General features: G+C 40.6%; 1 protein-coding gene across 3 annotated transcripts in view; it reads left to right on the forward strand.

Annotated features, from left to right (window-relative positions):
- The window catches only part of MAGI1 (membrane associated guanylate kinase, WW and PDZ domain containing 1), a 351,151-nt gene extending 340,768 nt beyond the window's left edge, over positions 1 to 10,383 (forward strand). For 2 of the 3 annotated variants that reach the window (XM_054387391.1, XM_054387390.1), the window contains 6 exons: positions 2,165 to 2,255; positions 2,379 to 2,439; positions 3,436 to 3,579; positions 4,747 to 4,885; positions 6,859 to 6,947; positions 8,549 to 8,647. In XM_054387391.1, coding sequence (XP_054243366.1) covers positions 2,165 to 2,255; positions 2,379 to 2,439; positions 3,436 to 3,579; positions 4,747 to 4,885; positions 6,859 to 6,947; positions 8,549 to 8,605 — 581 coding nt within the window. In that variant the 3' untranslated portion in view covers positions 8,606 to 8,647. Of the gene's footprint in view, positions 1 to 2,164; positions 2,256 to 2,378; positions 2,440 to 3,435; positions 3,580 to 4,746; positions 4,886 to 6,858; positions 6,948 to 8,548 lie in introns of all 3 variants that reach the window. The other variant, XM_054387388.1, reaches the window with a different exon arrangement.
- The last annotated feature ends 8,945 nt before the right edge of the window (positions 10,384 to 19,328 follow it).

Raw genomic sequence — 19,328 nt, forward strand, 5'->3', positions numbered from 1 at the left:
TTACAAAATGCACACAAATATGTCTTAAACCCAACAGTGTAAGCACACATACTGATGTCTCTTTCTTATACAAGCCAGCTCTCTGTGGTCTACCCTCACAAGGGTGCACCCTGAGAGGTCCAGGCAGACCCAGGAGCCTTGCTTGCTCTCTCAGCCACTGGACACAAGCCAGCTCTGGTCTGGAAGATGTTACAGCTCCATATGCTGTGGGTTTGGGCATATTAACTTAGGCACAGTGCTGCCGGCAAAGGAGCTGCGCTCTCATTGCACCCATCTGTTTCAATGGTTCTTCTCTTTCCCTTTTCCCATGTTTCGCTTGACATGCATTGCGTACACAAAGGAAAACCCTTCACCTCATTTAGATTTCTCCACAATTAAAATTAATCCATTCATGAGATTCTCAGGACCAAGTAAGCCCACCACCTCTCTGATTCAGGCAAAATCCCTCCTATTTCTGTCTTTTTGTATTACAGCTGGACTCTGTTTAATAATGACAGATTTCTCCATAGTCAATAAAATGAATTACCAGATGCCTGGAGCTAAAGAGACAAACAAGGGCAGGGTAGAAGGCCTTGTGATTTGATGTTGGAGAGCCAGATGTTTCCACCCAATTTTTGTTGCTGCTGTCTGATGGTCTTTTTTTTTTTTTCCAAGTGGGATTGGAACTAGAGAAATTCAGTCAGAAAGCAAGACCTTGACCTTGAAAAGTGTATTATGGTCAGGATGTTGTAGGTACTCGCATTCTGTGGTCCTCTCCCTGATAGAATGGCTATAGGCACAAAGGAGGAGTCTCCTGTGTTCAGAACTGTTCCACAGAGGAGTGAGTGCCTGACACTGCAGTGGTTTTAGCTGAGAATGCCATGCCTAAGGAGTGGGTGTTTCTATTGACTGTGCCTATCATGCTCCATATGCACCCAATATGGCTGTTCAACGTTTTGAGTGGTTAAGCATGTACCACCCACTCTTCCTCTGAATTCAGGCTCCTGTGTGAGGGGAAGGGTGTTTTCAGGACCTTGTTGATTTCCAGAACAGTTCAAAATCTGACATACTTCAGTCCTAATTTCAGTCCAGGACTGATGTAATGTGCATCTCTGGAAAATCTGTTGAGTTCAATATGCAAGAGTTCCAGGTCTTTCCTCCAAAGTTATGTTGCTAATATGTGGCTAAAGGCATTGATATAACCTTAAATTTAAGCATCATTTTCAGTGAGTTCTGGGTTAACTCTGGTGTTACTGAAGTCTTATGATGAAGCTCCAAAATGAGAAGGGGACCCTTTTGCCATGCCACACTCTGAGGGACACCTATGTAGCCACTTTTCAGTTGTGCCTGCAGCAGTTTTATGAAGCAGGAGAAAGGACCTCTCCTAGAAGCATCTCCTGCTGTGTACAGAAATATGGTATTTGCACAGGCTGATGTTGGTCTCAGTGCCCTTTGCTGCGGCATAAGTATAGTTTTGCAATTAATCCTGCTCTCTGTATTTTCTTGGTGAGCCCTTTTGTAAATGGTACCCAGACTTGCTGGTGCATTTGGTACAGGTGATTCCATGGCCCTGCATACAGTTTTGAGTGCTCAGGCAGTACTGTCTTGTATTTCAAAGGTGGACTTCTGTAAATTTGGGGTTTAGCCACATTCAGTATCACCTTGTGAGGTATTAGATAAAAGCCATCTTTCAGTCCTTCTGAAGATTGCTGTTTCTGATAGAGGAAGCACTGATAATCTTATAATCCATGGAACAGTTATTGCCACTATAAAATTAATCCAGCCAACCTACCATATATGAAGACTTTAATGATTGGAATTCATGTCATTAGACAATAGATAAAACACTCCTCAGCCTTTGCTCTATAAGTCAGTCTTTGTTCTGAGTGTCTCTCAATAGCCAGAGGTGCTTCTAAACCAGGTTTCCCAATTTATTGATTGGGATTGTGATTTTTTTTTTTCATTTTCCAGTTCAGCATATAGTTTCATATGCATAATTGCTGTGACTTAGCTTTCACTTTATCTGTTAATTTTGGGATTTAAGAATGGAGCCAATCTCAGGTTCTTTAAAAACAACACAGTGATACTTTTCAAAGAAATGCCTTTGCAAGACTTTTTTTTTTTTTTTCTTTCAGTGAACAGCCAATGGTCCTCCCTTATAATGAAAACCAAATTTATTTTGCAGAATCCTCCAATGCTACTTTATTGACCAATGCAGAAAAAATTGCTACAATTACAACCACACATACTCCTCAGCAAATACCACAGGAGCCCAGGTCAGACTGTTTTCCTTGAGAGAGCAGGTTGACATGCTCTCTTTTCAGTTACATCTTGATTGTCTTCACATCCCATGAGCTGTATTTTTCCCTTCTCCCTCTTTCTCTCATTCATTGCAGCAGGAACAACACCAAACCAAAGCAGGAATCCCAGTTTGATTTCAAACCACCCCAAGCAGCACAGGTAAGGATTGCCTTTAAAATTATTTTGTTTACCACAGGCTGTTGCTCCCAATTTGCTTGAGGGCAGCATTCAGATATAACCCTTGAAAATTCCTACTGGGAAGCTGTTCTCCCTCAATCTGTTTGCTGAAGAGGAATTTCCTGATTAATTTCTTAATATGTGTTGCTGTTGCTTCAGCTGAGAAATACTTGCAACACGTTCTCATCAAGACTTTTGAGGAAGAAAAAACAAAACAACAAAAGCTGACAATTTTGCAACAGTAATAATTTATGTCTGTTTATTGAATTGTATTTTTTGAGGGACCTCTCCAGAAAGCACTGTTGTGTGCAAATGGTAAATTCAGAGGACTAACAAGAGAAAAACTTAATGAGGGACAATAGCTGTCACAGAAGGCATTTTATCAGAGAGATTATCGATCTCACTGTTAACTTTCCTTGCCACTGGCCATCCCAGAGGTAACCTTTTCCATTTGGGACTTCAGAATATCCCCATGCTAACAGCATTTGCGAAGAGCAGTGCACATGCTTCTGAGCTTCCTACAAAGGAGTAAGTGAGGTGGTAACAAAAGGGCAATGCAAGCACCATGGCATAGACTGATCCCATTAAACACTTAACTACACTGGTGCTGGAGGTGAGGTTGCCCTAGCCTTCCTTTGCAGTTGACGGAACGCTAACCGCCCTCCAGAATTGTTCCTTTCTGCCCTGGGCACAGGAGACGGTGTGTAACAGTGCCTAAGATGCATGGGACACAGCCAAGCCCATTCATTCAGACAGCCCTTTGCAGACCAGTGCTGGAACTCCAAATTGCACACTGACATCTGAGGAAGCAGAAAATCCTGGTCTGTTTGCAAAAAAATCATCTGATTTTCTTTTTTTTTTTTCCCAATTACGAGTAATGAAAATGCTAACATTCCTTGGTCAAATAATTTCAAAATGAGAGTATAGCAGCATTTAAATTTCTGTTCAATTGTGCATATGTTGTCTTCCCTCCAGCAGGACCAAGATTTTTACACTGTTGAGCTGGAAAGAGGAGCCAAAGGTTTTGGCTTTAGCCTGCGAGGTGGCCGGGAGTATAATATGGATCTGTACGTGCTGCGGCTAGCTGAGGATGGTCCAGCTGAGAGATGTGGGAAGATGAGGGTATGCACAAAGGGATTTTAAAAGCATGTTTCTTTGCAATAAACTGACTTCCTGTCTCTCCCTTGCAGGCACACCTTCTACTGTGCCGGCTAAAGAGAAAATTAAATGTTAAAGTGAAAGGAGCAGCGGTTCCTATTTACTTCTTTCAGCTTCTGCCACTCTTTGTGTACAGTCCACAGCAGTGCCTGTGCACTGGGAAACTTCACCACCTTATTCCAAATTCTAGCACATAATCTGACTTCTGAAGCCTAACAAAGATACATGTTGCAATGAAAACATAATAGCCACTATCTTTGCCAGCTCTTTCAAAACTGCAGTCATGAGTAGAGAATCAGGGTCCCACCTCATCCTCTGCTAGTGGGCAGAGCAGAATGAGAGCAGTACATTGACCCATGGGTTACAGAATTACAGCACAGGCTTTTATTAGTATTAACTGTTAACTTCACACATCAGCTGAATTATAAACATCATAAAAATGACATATATTATAAACTGCCTACAGAAAAATTAAACTACCAAGTTTTCTGTGCCCCTTGCTCCTCTCCTAGAGAATGCATTATAACTTTACCACATCTCTTTTTCTTCTCCAGATACATCATGCAAAGGGCATTTTCAAAATTCATTTGCTAGGAGTAGATTTATAGGTCCAATTTCTGGTCTGAGTGGTGCCCTGTGGAAGTGAAGGCTTTGACAAGCTCTTCCAAGCCCTGTTTTCCTATCCTGATGAATCTACAAAAACAGTTTTGCTGGTTCATAATATGTATCTAATATCCAAATGTGAAACAGACCTGAAAAACCTATTTGAACATCCCAGCTACAGCAGAATGTAAAACAACCACCCACTTTGATGAGAGACTTTACAAAACAATCAAAATAAACCAAAATAGCACCTGTTCTAACACAGCTTTTAAGCAGTACAATAATCCCATGTGCTTTTACGGAATAGCAATGAAATATTTTGATACCTCAAGCTTTTCCTGTCATCTTCATGTCTCCCAGGCCCTTGCACACTGGTTTTGGTGGACCATCACTGGAAGCACTTGGTTGTATTTAGCTTCACCTGGGTACACAGTTGGTTTTCCACCGTTGCCTGGCCGTTGTCTTGTGGTGTGCTGATGGTGACTCTCATTTCTAATCTTAAACTCTTTTCTTTTATTGCATTGACAGATCGGTGATGAAATTTTAGAGATCAACAGAGAAACTACCAAGAACATGAAGCATGCTCGGGCCATCGAACTGATTAAAAATGGTGGCCGCAGGGTCCGCCTGTTTCTGAAACGTGGAGATGGCTCTGTCCCAGAATATGGTGGGTCAAACTATGAAAGCATTCCTTTCTTCCCTGGCATCACTCCATGAATGGTCTGTCTCAAGATCTGAAGCGGGAATTCTTTATTATTTTCCTTTCTCACCAGTGTCTTACCAACCTTTGCAACATATGGTTAATTGCCTCGCTTGTGCTGAATTTTCTACACATTTCATCCTTTGCTTGCTTCTGCGGACTTGGGGCCCAGTGTAAGGCAAGATCATCATAGCAGTATTTTTGGTGATCAGAGAGGAAAGCAAAACAAAACAAAACAAACCTTATTGTCTTTTCCAGCCAAACAAGGAATGTTATTGAACTGTGCCAAACTGTTTCTTAGTGGCTGAATTGTTGTTTCAAATAGGTCTCTACTTCTAATCAATGCAAAAAACAGGATCTTGAGTTATTACTCCGAAGCAGTGATTTTTATTGTTAGGTTTTTCTCTTAGTTCCTGTCTGTATCCATAGACATGAATGCCAAGATGGCTTATGAGATTTTTGCCTTCCCTTAATATTTATGTAAATATTTATAAAGTTATTTAAAATAAGAGGAAAGAAGGAAAAAAAGAAAGCTTTACTGCAAAAATATATTGATTTGGCCTCCTGAGCCCTTTTCTCCCCCCTTAAACTGTCTGCTGGTTTCAACTAGTTAATTTGTAAGGTCTGAAAAGGTGTAGAGGTTATGAAAAGGTGCTCTCATGTCTGTCTTAGGGGAAACAGTCCTTGTTTCTTACTAGGAATGGCATCAGATTTCCTTTTCTTCCCCCGGAGGTTGGATTGCTGGGTGGCTTTTCTTAGCACACTATTTAATATTATGTCTTATTTATTTGAGATAATTGTCAAATATTGTGCCCTCGATGGAGGGCTACTCCCAACCAAAGGTCTTTGAGGTTTCTATAGAAACTGATGATTAAAGGGATGTCCTTTATACTTTTCTCCCCGTATTTGGGTTATTTCTGTGTCAGTAAGTTCTGTGTTTATCATTCACTTCATGTCCTAAAACCAGAAACAAAACCCTTCTGCACAATTTATGGACTAGATTTTCTTTTCATTTACTGTACCACATTTGAGAGTTTCTGCTCACTCTGTTCATTATTTAACTTAAAATGACCAATTCAGAGTATAACCAACAAACAATCGAAGTGTTTAACAATATGGAAGGGAAGTTGTGGGTTTACACTCCTGTAATATAAATAGCACACCAGAAGGTTCAATGATGGCACTGAAATTCTGTAATGTTCTTTCTACTTTTGTCTTTTCCTATACTCCTTTGGATGTACAGTACTGTATCATATGCTAGACTGCATAAATACCCTGTAAATTAAGTGCTTCACTTCTCAAAGCATATGTCTGTTGCACTGAGGGTGGAAATCCACCACCAATTTTCTTTTGGCTAATGCTAAACCACTAAAATTCACTCTCTAAGCAAGGATTTAATATACAGGGGTTGCACTACTGTCAAGAATATCCTTGTAACATTTGGGACTCCTTCCTCTCTTTGTTCTGTTCGCTGCAGTCGCAAATGGTTCCTCTAATAATGTTAAGTTCCAATATTTTTCTGACTCGATTGGAACGTGCTTCTCTATGAGGCTGTATATTTTTGTAATGAGTTTTGTACTTATTTTTAATGTCGTGGTCTATGGTGGACTTTATTTTTCGTTGTTGTTTGATTGTTACTGTTTTTTCTATGACATTCTGTGTCGCTGTTCCAGCTGTCTTTTAGAACGGATGCTCTCGTTGTCTGGGTTATTGAATCACCTCTTAGATGTCTCTTTATGTCACAATAATAACTGCTGTCTTTGCAGCCTTATATTTGGGTGAAGCCTAGACAATCTGACTGGAAAAATAAACTTTCTTTATTCTAAGATAAAATATGAAGATTTTTCTTTCTTTCATCTTTGTTATAGGGAATCTAAATTTTCTACTTTTCTCTTTCTCTTTCTCTTACTTTTCTTGGTGCTGGGCTCTTCCTTCCTCAGCGATGATACCTCCTAATATCGCTGCATGTATGAGAAATGACAAGCTCGGGGAGTCTTGCTTCTACCTTATGGGCCATAATCAAACTACGGTTTGTAGCTAAAATCAATATTAGGTGTTTGTGCTGTGGCCTAATTCCCTCACATTGCTTTCCGCTTCGCTATATTTTATATGTACAGCAATTCATTCCGAGCACCCTGTGTCCCCTGAATTCTAAGTATACCCCAGGACACGTTTGAACCTCACTCGTACCTTGTGCAATAGCCAGGCTGCCGCAAGCCACGTGCTTGCAGCTATGGAAAAGCGGTGTGGTCCCCAGCTGCTGCCTGAAAAACGTGATAAGCCAAAATGCACACACGTGACTCACAACATGGGTTTCGCCTGGAAATCACAAAAGTCATGGCCCATGCACACGCCAACCCTCCTAAGCTAAGGAACCGAAGTGCCATCAAAAGGGAGAGGCTTTGCATGATGGCAGGAGGAATGAGCATGTAGAGTATTTGGCTTGGGGAGGGAAGACAAACAGAAGAAAACCAGGGAAAAAATGCCTGTCCCCAGAAGCGTTTGTAAGGGTTTTCAGTTGTCGCCATCGGGACAGTCTGCCTCGAGATGGGCATCTTGGTGCAAGTGGCAGGAAGCCTGCAGGAGGCAGAGCTGACACCAGGCGAGCTGCTGTGCAGAAGTTACTTTTTGAAAGAAAACAATAAGCAAGTAAAAGCAATGCTCGCATTAAGTCAGCACAGCACCTTTAATGTTTGCTGTGCTTGTAATGAATCATTCGTAAACATCCGTTACCCACGACATCAGTAATTTTAGCTTAGCTGCAGTACAGGGCAGGATTTTAGTGTGGGGGTTGTTGTTTTCTTCTGCTTTGCAGTTTGTCTCATAGAGGTTGTATTTTACCTGAAACGCTGCATTAAAATTAATGAACTGGAGATTAGATTTTAATCAAAGCCATCCTACATATTACAAAATCTTTCCATCGCTTTGATATGAAAAACTCATAACTTCTGTCATCGTTGTTTGAATCATTGTGGCAAAACCAAAATCTACCCTAGGACTTTTCACAACGTGGTAGAATTAAGCGAGATTAAGCAGTGTCTTAAATGAAATGGAAATTGCATTATTGCAGTCTAATTCTCACACCTTCAAAATGTTATTTTACAAGGTGAAAACTTAACAATCAATTCTATTTTCTGTACATTTTCTGCTATTTGAAACAAGGCCTCCCACACCTGGAAGGCAGTTCTTTCAAAAGGCTTAAAAGAAAAACAAAAATCATTCCCTAAAGGCCCTCTTTATTTGGGAACTGTAAAAAAAAAAAAAACAAAAAAACAAAAACCAGCCAACAACCCAAACTGCAGTTATTTTCTTTTTCCCACTTTTAAGAAAGTAGCATAACCGAAATGTTATGAATTGGGCTTGGGGGAAAATGTAAAATGCCCCATGACCAGAAGAGCATAGAGATGATAACGGCTTGGACCAAAACAGAGCTAACGAACAGAGCAGCACCAGTACTAACCTGTAACTCTCCTTGTTCACAGTTAAATTAACAAAAGCTTCGGTTAGCCCTCACTGACTGCTTTAACAGTTGTTTGTTTTTGTCACTAATGAAGTCTGAAGAGTGATAAGTGGTGTCACGGCGCCACGGAAGGCATCGGTACCAAACGCTTTGCTGTTATTTTCTTTCAGACCCCAGCAGTGACAGGAACAGTCCCGCCACAGGTTCACAAAATGTATCGGAAATGAAAGCCGCGCCATCCGACCGACGGCAGCACCCATCATCGGAGTCCAGTTATCCACCAGACCTTCACAAATCATCACAACATGGGGACAAGCGGACTTACGTTAGAGACCTAAAAGGCAGCAGAGAGTTTAGCAGACATCCCAATGAACACCACACTTGGAATGGGACTTCTAAAACCAACGACCACGTGCCAGGCAGGAGGACAGAGAGGTCGCCGGAGAAGAGGCACGAGAGGCAGCTGGAGAGGGCGGTGGTGAACGGGCAGAAGAGGAAGTCTCCTGAAAAGCGGAGGGAAGGGACGAGGAGCGCTGACAACACTTTGGAGAGGAGGGAGCGACACGAGAGGAGGAGAGACCTCTCTCCCGAGAGGCGCAGAGAACGGTCGCCCAGCCGGCGCCGGCGGTCTCTGGAGAGACTCACGGAGCAAAGGAGGTCGCCCGACCGGAGAAGGGAGAATTCCCTAGACCGGCGGGCCAAGTCGTCTGACCGGCGGAGGGAGAGGTCGCCCGACAGACGGCTCAGGGAGGAGCGAGGCCACCGGGGGAGGGAAGACCCCGGCTGGAAGCAGGAGCCGAGCCGCAGGCACCCGCCCGAGCAGCGCAGACGGCCGTACAAGGAGTGCAGCACCGACCTCAGCATCTGAGGGGCTCCTCCGGGCTCACCGTCACCTTCCCCACACCACGGGAGCAGAGGAGAGAGTGTGGGAGCTGAAACCACCCAGCTTTTGCAGGCGAGGAGACATCCGGCACCTGCTGATCCTACAAACCTTTTATGCAGATGAAATCTTATAACAAAAAAAGTGTTGTGCCTGATGTATAATATTAAAGAAAGTATTTTTCAGTGTATTCTTTTTTTTTTTTAATTATTATTACTTGCCAAATGTTGGTCCTAAAGGATTATAAAATTTTGTTTCTACATTCTTTGTAGATTTCTTAAGAGTAATTCTTTTACTGGGCTACTTTCCCCCCCTCCCCAGTCCAGTAAATGGGGGTAGCCGGTAATATAATATAGGCAAAGGATTTTATGACCAAGTTTGAAAGTTTGATCCAGACTGTTCTCTAGTGACTCACTGCTACACTATATGTAGACATTTTTTTAAGGGGGTGGGGAAGGAAGAAAATTGTTCATCTCAGTAGGAATGGAACGCTCCTGCTGAAGGAATTAAAAAGAAACAAATGTTCCTAAAATTGCAAGAACTGTTTGAAGAGACTACTATTTCAATGAAGGATATTTATAATAATAATAAATAATAATTAAAAAAATAAATAAATACAAACCCACACAGCACAAGATGATTTACAATAAGGAATTTCTATTTTGTTCCATGAACAGTTTATACTTTCAGGCCCCCTCTACAGGATGCACAAAGGCAGAAGGACTGGTAACCACCATGCCTGTGACACACACTAACGTAGACTGTTGATCTCTCATTAGCCTCAGCAACATTTAATATTTCATTAAGGCAGGCACCGCAGCCCTACTCATCTTCTAGATGTATATGGACAGCAACCCAAGCATGCATGGTATTGTTTGTCTGCTTTGAAGCACGGGAAAGGGATCGGGATCCTGGGACAAGGCACAATGCAGTGGGAGCAAAGTCCTCCCTCTTGGAGCAGGTGTATTCCTTCTGCTCAGGCAAAACCAGTGGGCTTTTCTTATTTTGCCAGTGGGCTTTTCTTATTTTGCCAAATTCCAGAAGCTCTCTCTTCCTCTCACTCTATATTTAAGTTTGGGGTTTCTTTTTTACTGGTTCACCTTTACTGAGACAAAAGGAGTTCACTTGCTGGGGGGAAAAAAAAAAAAAAAAGAAAAAAAAAAGAAAAAATATATCAAAGGAAAAACACAGGCAAAAAGAGGCAATCAGTGGGACAACCTGGTTGTAGAAGCCTATTCATACTGGTTATATGCTGTAAATTTGAATCTAAGGACAGCAGCAAAAGGGAAACCTACACGTTTCTAAGTTGTATTTTTAAATTTGCAAGTTGTGTGGTAAGTCTGCTGTAGTATTGGTATAAGATTTGAATGGATTACTGCCTAGCTGAGCCAAAATGTTTGCCGTTACTGTTGGACCACTAAAGTAAACTGCTGCTTTTTACAGTGCATTGGTGTGTACCTGTATACTGTTTCACATTTTCCATATGAACACAAAAACATTGCAAGTCTATCACTGTTGTTGCCATGGTACTGTAAAAACAAAACCAAGAAAGAAGATGGCCAATCATTGTGTGTACAGTTTAAATTGTAATTATTAGAGCCTGTTGGAAAAAAAAATAACAAAACTGTTGCCTTTTTCTTGTATAAAAGAGGATTTATGACAAAATTTAGCTGTGAGGAATGTGATTAAGTGTTTATATTTCTGGGAAAAAAATGGAACAAATTGATTCAGGGGATATATTTTAATATAAACTGAATCAGGTATGTAAAGCTGTTTCAAAATGGGAAACTGTATAAGTAATTCTAAAGCTTTTGTTGGTTTGAATATCCTTTCTTTCTTCATGGTGGGCCTGCTTATGTATTATTAAGCACTCGTGTGCAGTCTATGTTCTTCAATCATTTCTTGCAATGTGCTATAGACATAATGCTCTTTTCTGTGTTGATGAAAGGCAGTATGTGGGCCAATCTTTTTTATAAAACACTATGCATATATAAATACTACATTGTTCATAGCTTTATTTGACTTAATTGGGTTTATACATAACACTAGTATGAGTAGATGTGGACTTAACCCGGTATGAGCTTCTTTCCTTGGAACAGACACTATGTATATGATGTAGCAACAAAGAAGGAGAAAGTCTGTGAATGCTATTTTTATTATCAAATAAAGTTTTCCATACAAAGCATACATATGAGTGTAGTGGTAAGATAAAGGAGGAACCACCCTTTAATGTTGCTTAGTCATCCTTGTCTAAATTAGTAAACTATAGGCTAAAGTCTCCAAGGGCCATCCATTAAATATGTGTTAATCATCCAGTAAATATATATTAATCATTTGACAAGCCTTAAAGCAAAGATTTCCAGTTTTCCAATATAAAATTTTCAGCCCACAAAATAATGAAAAGCTAAAGGTTTAAGTGAAGCAGAGTTTGTAACTGCATCTGGGGCTTTTATCACTGGTCCTGCATAACACTTCAGCATGTCCAAAGGAGTAAAATCAAGACAAGGCAGCAACTGCTCTGTTGCTGCTGTTGAGGTTGTTGATGCTATATATATGTTTATATGTTTGGATATATACATATATATATCACCAAGACTATATGTCTCCTATTTCTTAGTTCTTAAAATGTGTAAAACCTGTTAACCTAAGTTTGCAAAACTGTTTAGGTAGAGTTTTGGGGTCTTTTTTAATAATATTTAAACATTGTGTAGCTTATCAGGCCCAACTCCTGTGGGGTTTCAGCTTACCTGCTGCCAATCCAGGCAGCTCCAGAGAGTCACTGGTGAGTAGTTTGCATTTCCAGTCACAGCATCTGCCAAGGGGTTTTTGTGATACAACTTGTGTTTTTAGGGGTACAGATGGGTCACCAAGAAAATGTTTTAGATGATGGTCAATGCCTTTTTACTCCAGAATTATACTGTAATGGTGTACATTGGTTCTGAATTTGTATCTGCTGCTGTTACTACTCATTCTCCTTGTTCATGCTGCAGCATAGTTTCAATGATCTGAGTTGATTAGGTGAGTCTGAAGCTTGAAGTATGTCCTTGAAATGTCAAGTCTTAAGCCAAAGAAGATATTGCACAGTTAATACCAAAATTCCATTTTAGAGAAACGTTTTATTCAAAAAATACTAAGTTGACTCCACAAAAAAAAAAAAAAAAAAAAAAGAGAGAGAAAAGAAAAAAAAGTTATTCAAAAAGCCTGGTTAGAGATTGCATCTTTTCTACTGCTTCCAAGCCCACTGAGAGCTGGATGTCAGCTCTACAGCATGAGCATTACAGCTCCATATTCCATGGTGCAGTATTATTCACTGTAATTAATTCCAGCCTTACTTCTGTCCATAAAATGTTTTTCAAAACTTCTAAAAATGAAGAGGAGCCCTCTTTTAAGTTGTAACTTGGCTCATCTTTTGTCAACAGTGTTCACGACTATGAAGCTGCCAAAAAGATGAACTAGAGTTGGTTTCTGATGAAAAACTGAGAACTTTAGGAAGTGGCAAGTGGGAAAGCTCTGCAAATTGATATTGTTAGGTTTTGATTTGGGTTTGATTTTGAGTTTTACATCTTGTTTCATCAGTGTTGCCTGGTCAGAATCCCGTGCCATCGGTGTGCTCAGTCCTGTTATTTGTTAAACATTGATTAATGCCTAGTTGTGAAAGTTTTTGACTCCAGAGGGGCTGTGTTCAACCAACGTGGAGAATTCTGTGGAGCTTGATCTTTATGGTAAGAGTTGCCAGTAACTTCTAGGTTACCAGAGCTATGTTTGCTGCCTTTACACACTTTCAGTCTATTCACTCCCTCTTGAATACTCATTCCTTTGCATTCAAGCCAGTATTTTCTCTAACAGTGATCTTGTTTGAAACCCATCTGCTGTACTGTGCTTGTTTTATCACCAGAGTGGTAATTATAGATACTGTTCTCCTCCTCGCTTTGATACCTTTTGTTACAACAGGCTTTCAGCTCTGTCTCTTGGCTGACTGTTCTGCTGAAGAACATTATAAATGGCTCGTAATATGTTCAGTTTATTTGGCTCTCATAAATAGTATGAGGAAAAGATGTCATTTATGACCCTCTGCTGCCATCTGTAAATGTGTGCCTGTTAGGACTTTGGGATTGTATTTTCTCAAGATTTATTTTGTTTAAAATGGAAGAGTAGGAACTAAAAAAAAAAGTAGCCCAATTTATTCAGGAGTTGTTGTAAATCATGTGAGTCTTGAGATGATGCCAGTTTCTGTTTTGGATGTGATACTAATCCATCAGCACTGCTTCCTGGGTATACAACGAAGAGGCAGTAAAGTGTCATATAAATGGAAAATTGTGGGGTTTCAAGACAGAGAGGAGTATAAAATATGTGCTGCCAGAAGGGCTGCTGCCTAACACATGTAGAAGTTCAGTAGTTGGAACTGACCATGATATAACAATCTGCTACACAAACATGAACTTCAAGGCAGAGCCTGCTATTCAGCATTTAAGACATTTGTATTTCTTTTATCCTTACTGCCTTCACTGGCCTGATCTCATAACAATAAACTGTTGTACCTGTACAACATACAGGGATAAACTTGGCTTCACATTTTAGGCCTTCCTCTTCTCTTCCAAATTCCTGTAAGAGGTTTTCAAACCACAGCCTCAAATGAATGCTTGGCAATTAACGTGCAGGTTACTGTGATCTGAAATTTACCCTTGCTTTTTGAATAATATACGGCCATCAAATTTTTTTTAATGTAGTCATTTGCTGTGGATTGGGGAGTTCCTAAAATATTTGAAATTATTCTGTTTCTTGCTATTTCCATGGCCTAGGAAAGACAGCACATACACTGCTTCCCAGGTGGAATTGTGCTAACTTCAGGATTTTTTCTAAAACATACTAACAAATTATGTCAAAATGTGAGAAGCTGTCTGCAAAGTGGTGCCTGAATTCTCAATTAAATGCTGATTAGTGGCCAGGGGCCTGAGCACATCCTATCAACTAGGGTATAAATGCCATTAAAATCAAGTGAAGTTTATACATGAGTCCAGGCTCAGGCAATATTTACCCCCTTATTTCATCAGTTTGGACTTATCCAAGCCTAGAGGCACCAACAGCTGAGCTCTGGCAAGTCAGCACAAAGTAATGCATGTCCCAGCCCTTTCACTTCAAATCTAACTTCTCTGTATCAGACTATTTCAGTGATACTATGTGCTAAAATGATGTCTCCCTCATTGAAGCAGCAGAGATGAACACCCACCATCCATGTTGCTGACCAGGCAGGCATGGAGGAGGCTGAGGAGGGCAGCTGCCCTCAGCAAAATTTTGTCAACATGGGAATTTAAAATCTTCAGTTTCAAATAATAGTCAAGATACTGAAAGTTCTTCAAGACTCTTCAAGGAGTCTCATTAGCTTTATGGTTGCAGCAAATAATTTCTTAAAAGAGAGCTTTTGAGATGTGCTACAGCAGGAGGGAGACAAGCAGCAGAAAAAGGACTGCAGAAGCAATACTTAAGCTGAGCATTTACTTTGGTCACACTCAAGCAATTCAAATTAGTGGCACTGTGTGTCAGTCAAGGTTATTTGGTATGTTCCTAAGCTGATGTGACTGTGATGCTGACTGCAAGGGTCAGGATTGTATGGAATGGGAATTTCACCCTGCTTATGTGACTTTTGTAGACTAGGCTTCATCTCCACCCCAGTCCTGACAATGACCAGTCTTAAATTTCCTCCTTTCCTTTGCACTTGTCAAAAATTTCAGTCTTCAGATTTTCTGTCTGTCATTAGAGGACCAAGCTTGTGTAGCATTACCTCACATCTGCTGTGAGCTAAGAGCATATGTATGGGTCTATCTGTGACTGAGCTTATCTGCAGTAATTTGCTGACTCAGGAAAACTGGATGGTGAGGCTGTCCCTCCAAACCTGATGATTTCTGTAAGTATGAATGAGATTCATTGAATTAGCTGTCTTGATACTTTCTAAGGATAGTCAGAAAAAGGAATGTCTGGGGGAGGAAGTTGGCTGATGCTCATTCCGTATGTGCTAGAAAAAATATTGATTGGATGTGGAAACAACTTGGACAGTTTCTTGAGGACTCAGGCTTTTGTTCCACATAAATGAGAAAATCTTTTTCTCATTGTTTCCTTGCAAGATTCTTCTGGATCTTGTTTTTCTTCTGAGACTCCAGTTTGCTTTGGGGACCCACAGGCAACTTCTTTCCTCTCTGTTTGATCCAGCAATTGTTGCCACTGCTTTGAAGTGTTGAGTCTGCTGGCGAAGCCTTTGTCTTTGTAACCTTTGAACTGCAGTTGTGTAACAAAGGGCTCCCTTCCAAGAGCATGAGGCAATTTCTCTGCTGTACAGTAAAGCACCAGACATGGTCATCATGTCCTGCTCCTAATCCTCAGTGGTAAAAGAGGTCCTGACCACAGGCATAGAGAGCTAAGGAGAGAGAATCCTTAGATAATGCCAAGCATCACTCTCTGAAGGTGCACCAAAGTACCACATCCTGTGAGTTTCCAGATGTGACATAAAATTTGTGTGGCTGATTCACAGTACTGAATTCAGTATTCTATTAAATGATTTACTGAATGAATAGAAGATGTTCAAAGATCCCTGTGCACATTATCTTTGTGATATTATTAATAGTAACAGAAAGAAAATGCCATAAACAAAAATACATGGCATATGTTTTCCTGTTGTGCTTTTCTATATTCTGGTTGAGGATACATCAGACATCTGTTTTCCTTCTCCAGTCCCTTCTTTGGTTGAAAGGATAACTTGATGAGACAGGTGTTTCTAGACAAAATGCTGGAGATGTCAAAAAAGAAATCTTCTTACTGGAACCTCAGAAAAAAGTCTAAACCCATTCTTCCGTGGTCCTTGGAAAGGGAAAGTATCATTTTATACAACTGATATTTGAGGCCTGAAAAAGTTTTAATTCTAAGTAAAAGAAACTGCTACCTGCACCTTCCTAACATGCATGGCACAGATTGGCCCAAACAGTTTCTTTTTTTTTTTTTTTTAACTCCTCTGAACAATTAACAGGATTGAAAGTTGACCACTGCTGAACTTCCTTGTGCTTTTGGGACTGCTTGGTCTGGAAGTCTTCAGCTCAATTGTGCAATAACAATGCAAAAATATGCAAATTATAAACAGCTCTGAAGTGCTTAATGTGACAACACATGATTTTGATTATCTATAGCCTGTGTTGAGAGCCTGGAACAAACATGCATGAGAGACCCTGGATCTGTAGGGTGCAGATATGGTTGGCTTGTGCCTTCCAGCTGCCCATGAAACTGGAGCATCTGGGGCTCAGAGGCATCTAGGCTGTGTTTATTCCAGCACTCAGTGGCTTGAATTTGTGGGTCCATGGGTATCTATTATTTCTGAGTGCCTGTTTGCATCTCTGGAGCATCCCAGGTCCAGAAGGGAATTCTCCTCCCTGCAGACCTCCAAGTAAAGAGGACTGCTTCCTTTTGCTGAGAGCAGGGTGATGAACACTGCCATCCCCTGTGTCATTACATCAAATATTTTGCCCTGAAATTCTACCAGTCTTGGAGATCAATCTTGGTTTGTAACTAATATTATTTGCAATCATTGCTTCTGCTATAGCATCATTTCAGTGTATTGAAAAAATTCATATCCCTCTGCTTACTAAAGATTTCATTCATCAGCCTGATTCTGCTTATCCCAATTATGATTTAATAAAGATAGATTCTTCTAACACAGCTTCCTGACATTTCCAGATTATTTGTCCTTTCTGTGACTGACATTTGTTTCACAGCAATGAAGCCTCATGATTTTTGCATCAAAATTTCTTCTATATAGCAGATGCACTGTAATTCAGTCAGCCAAAAAATAGGCACACACTGCCTTCAGGTTTAGTTGTTCTTTACTCCCTGCTTTGTGGTGAAAAATGATCCATAAGGATAGCTTTTCAGAGGGAAAAGGCGGGTGAATTTAAAGTACTGAATAAAGAGACAAGTAGACTGTTGTGGGCTTCATTGCAAAGAGGGTGTATGCTTGTTTGCACTTTCGTCCCAAATGAGGTTTGATTTTCAGTATTTCTTATATTAGTTTTCTGCTTTGTGTTAACTCAGGTTACCTCCCCACCTGAAGTCTCCTATAGCTGCCTCATGATCTATCTCATTGTCTTGCCCTATCTCTTGATGAAGTAGCATACAATTGATTCCTTTACTTTCAGTATGCTCTTTGTCTTGATCAACTTTTACTGCAAACCATGGCAATTCATACTTTCTCAATCTCTGGTTCCTACGAGGTCTTGTACTAAAGGCAGGATGTCATGAGATTAGGGGCTTCATTTATCACAACAGAACTGCATCAACAGCTTTGCAGCAAAGCAGAAAAGCTGAGAAAACAGTGGAAAGCTGCACCAGCAGATTGCATACATCAGGCTGCTAGCAAAAACTGATTTTCCAATTTTTCAAAAAGCAGAGCAACTTTGTTTGCATGGAGTCCTGCCAAACCCACATTAATTGTATTTAATTTGATTGCTTGGAGCCCAGATGAAAATGCTTTTCAAATAATTAGTTGACTCTAATCATAGAGATCCTCATTCAGAATAAAGCCTTGCTGTGGAGAACGTACAAGCACACGCCTGAGTTCTATATGAGTCAAAGGACGTAATCATTTAATTAAGAGCTTTCCTGAGCAAGGTCAGGAATGTTCATAGGAGTCATAACGACCAGCTTTGTCTCAACCTATGCCAGAAACAACACCACTTGTGGTCTACTGATTAATGCTTCTCATGGTTTCCCCTCCTTGGCTTTTTTCTTAACCACTCCGCAAGGATCTCCGTGTCTGAGACTCGTTCCACATGTTCTATCAAGTGGCAATTCTCCTTGTTGAGTATGAGCATATTCCAAACCTGGTTGTATCTTTGTGTCCTGGTACTGTCTTCTCCCTGTCCAGGAAGTTCTTCTTTGTGATGTCTTCCCCATGTTTCACCCCTTGCTGTGCTCTGCAGGATGGAAAATGGCTGTACACTGGGAATATCCATTCATTTGGGTGTGTTGGGTGAGAAGACCATTTCTTCTCTCTCATGAGTGCTAGCAGCAAATATTTAGAGGGATTCTATTTTTTCTTGTCACTGGTTCTTATGGTCCCTATGCTGGACAACATTCCCAGTCTTTCCATGATGGTATTTCGTAGCTCAGCCTCAAGACACATTTACATCTCAGGCATCATCAGTCCCTGGCTGAGAGGGCTCAATGCTACCTGAAGGATGCAGACCAGAACTCTGTGCCACACAGCTCCTTGATAAAGCCCTCTGCACTGAGTTTTGTATTGAAATGAAGGTGCCAAAACCCAGGTAAACACAACAAATGAAACAGTGTTTCCATAGCACACAAATGGGCTGGAGTTAATGAAGAACCAAGAGGGAAGCTTGAGGTTTGAGTATTTACTATGGTGGAAGTGAACTAGAAATGCTAAGGGAAGGGCAGATGTTGGAACAAAGATAAAGACAAGTGCACAAAAAAAAAAAAATCCATTTTCTTAAAAATAAAACAACCCAAAAGAAAAAAGCCTGTCAGAATGATAGTCAGGGTAGTATTTAGCTCTCAATGACTAAGTTAAGAACAAAAAAAGACTGGGAAAAAAACAAGCAAAGTGGAAAGGTAAACAGCTGAAGAGAGTTTTCCACTCAAAAGACTGAAAAACTGAAAAAAAGGTTTTAAATTTTTCATATATTTTGTCCAAAAAACGGAGACTGAGAAACCTTTGAAAAATTCCAGCTTTCTAGAAGCTTGTACCAAAAAAAAGCCCAAAACAAGCCCCACAAAACCAAACTCAAACAGCCCACCCTTCAAATGTGCTTTTCCTCTCTTGCTACACCCTTAGGAAGACCTGGCAGTGGAAATGTTTCAATGTAGTATGAATATTAAAGAAAAAGCAGCAGAGAAGTATTGAGGAAACAGAGGAACCCTCGGACTGCTTTTGCCCACATGCCCTCATTTTCTTTCTTTGCATATTTAGCAGGGTTAAAACTAGGTCAGACTCTACCCACCATGTGCTGCAGCTGTGGCTCTGACATTAGCCTGGAGCTGCCTCTGGCTGCTGTCAGTTTTCAGGGCTGATG

The sequence above is a fragment of the Indicator indicator genome, chromosome 15 (assembly GCF_027791375.1).
Source record: "Indicator indicator isolate 239-I01 chromosome 15, UM_Iind_1.1, whole genome shotgun sequence".
NCBI lineage: Eukaryota > Metazoa > Chordata > Aves > Piciformes > Indicatoridae > Indicator > Indicator indicator.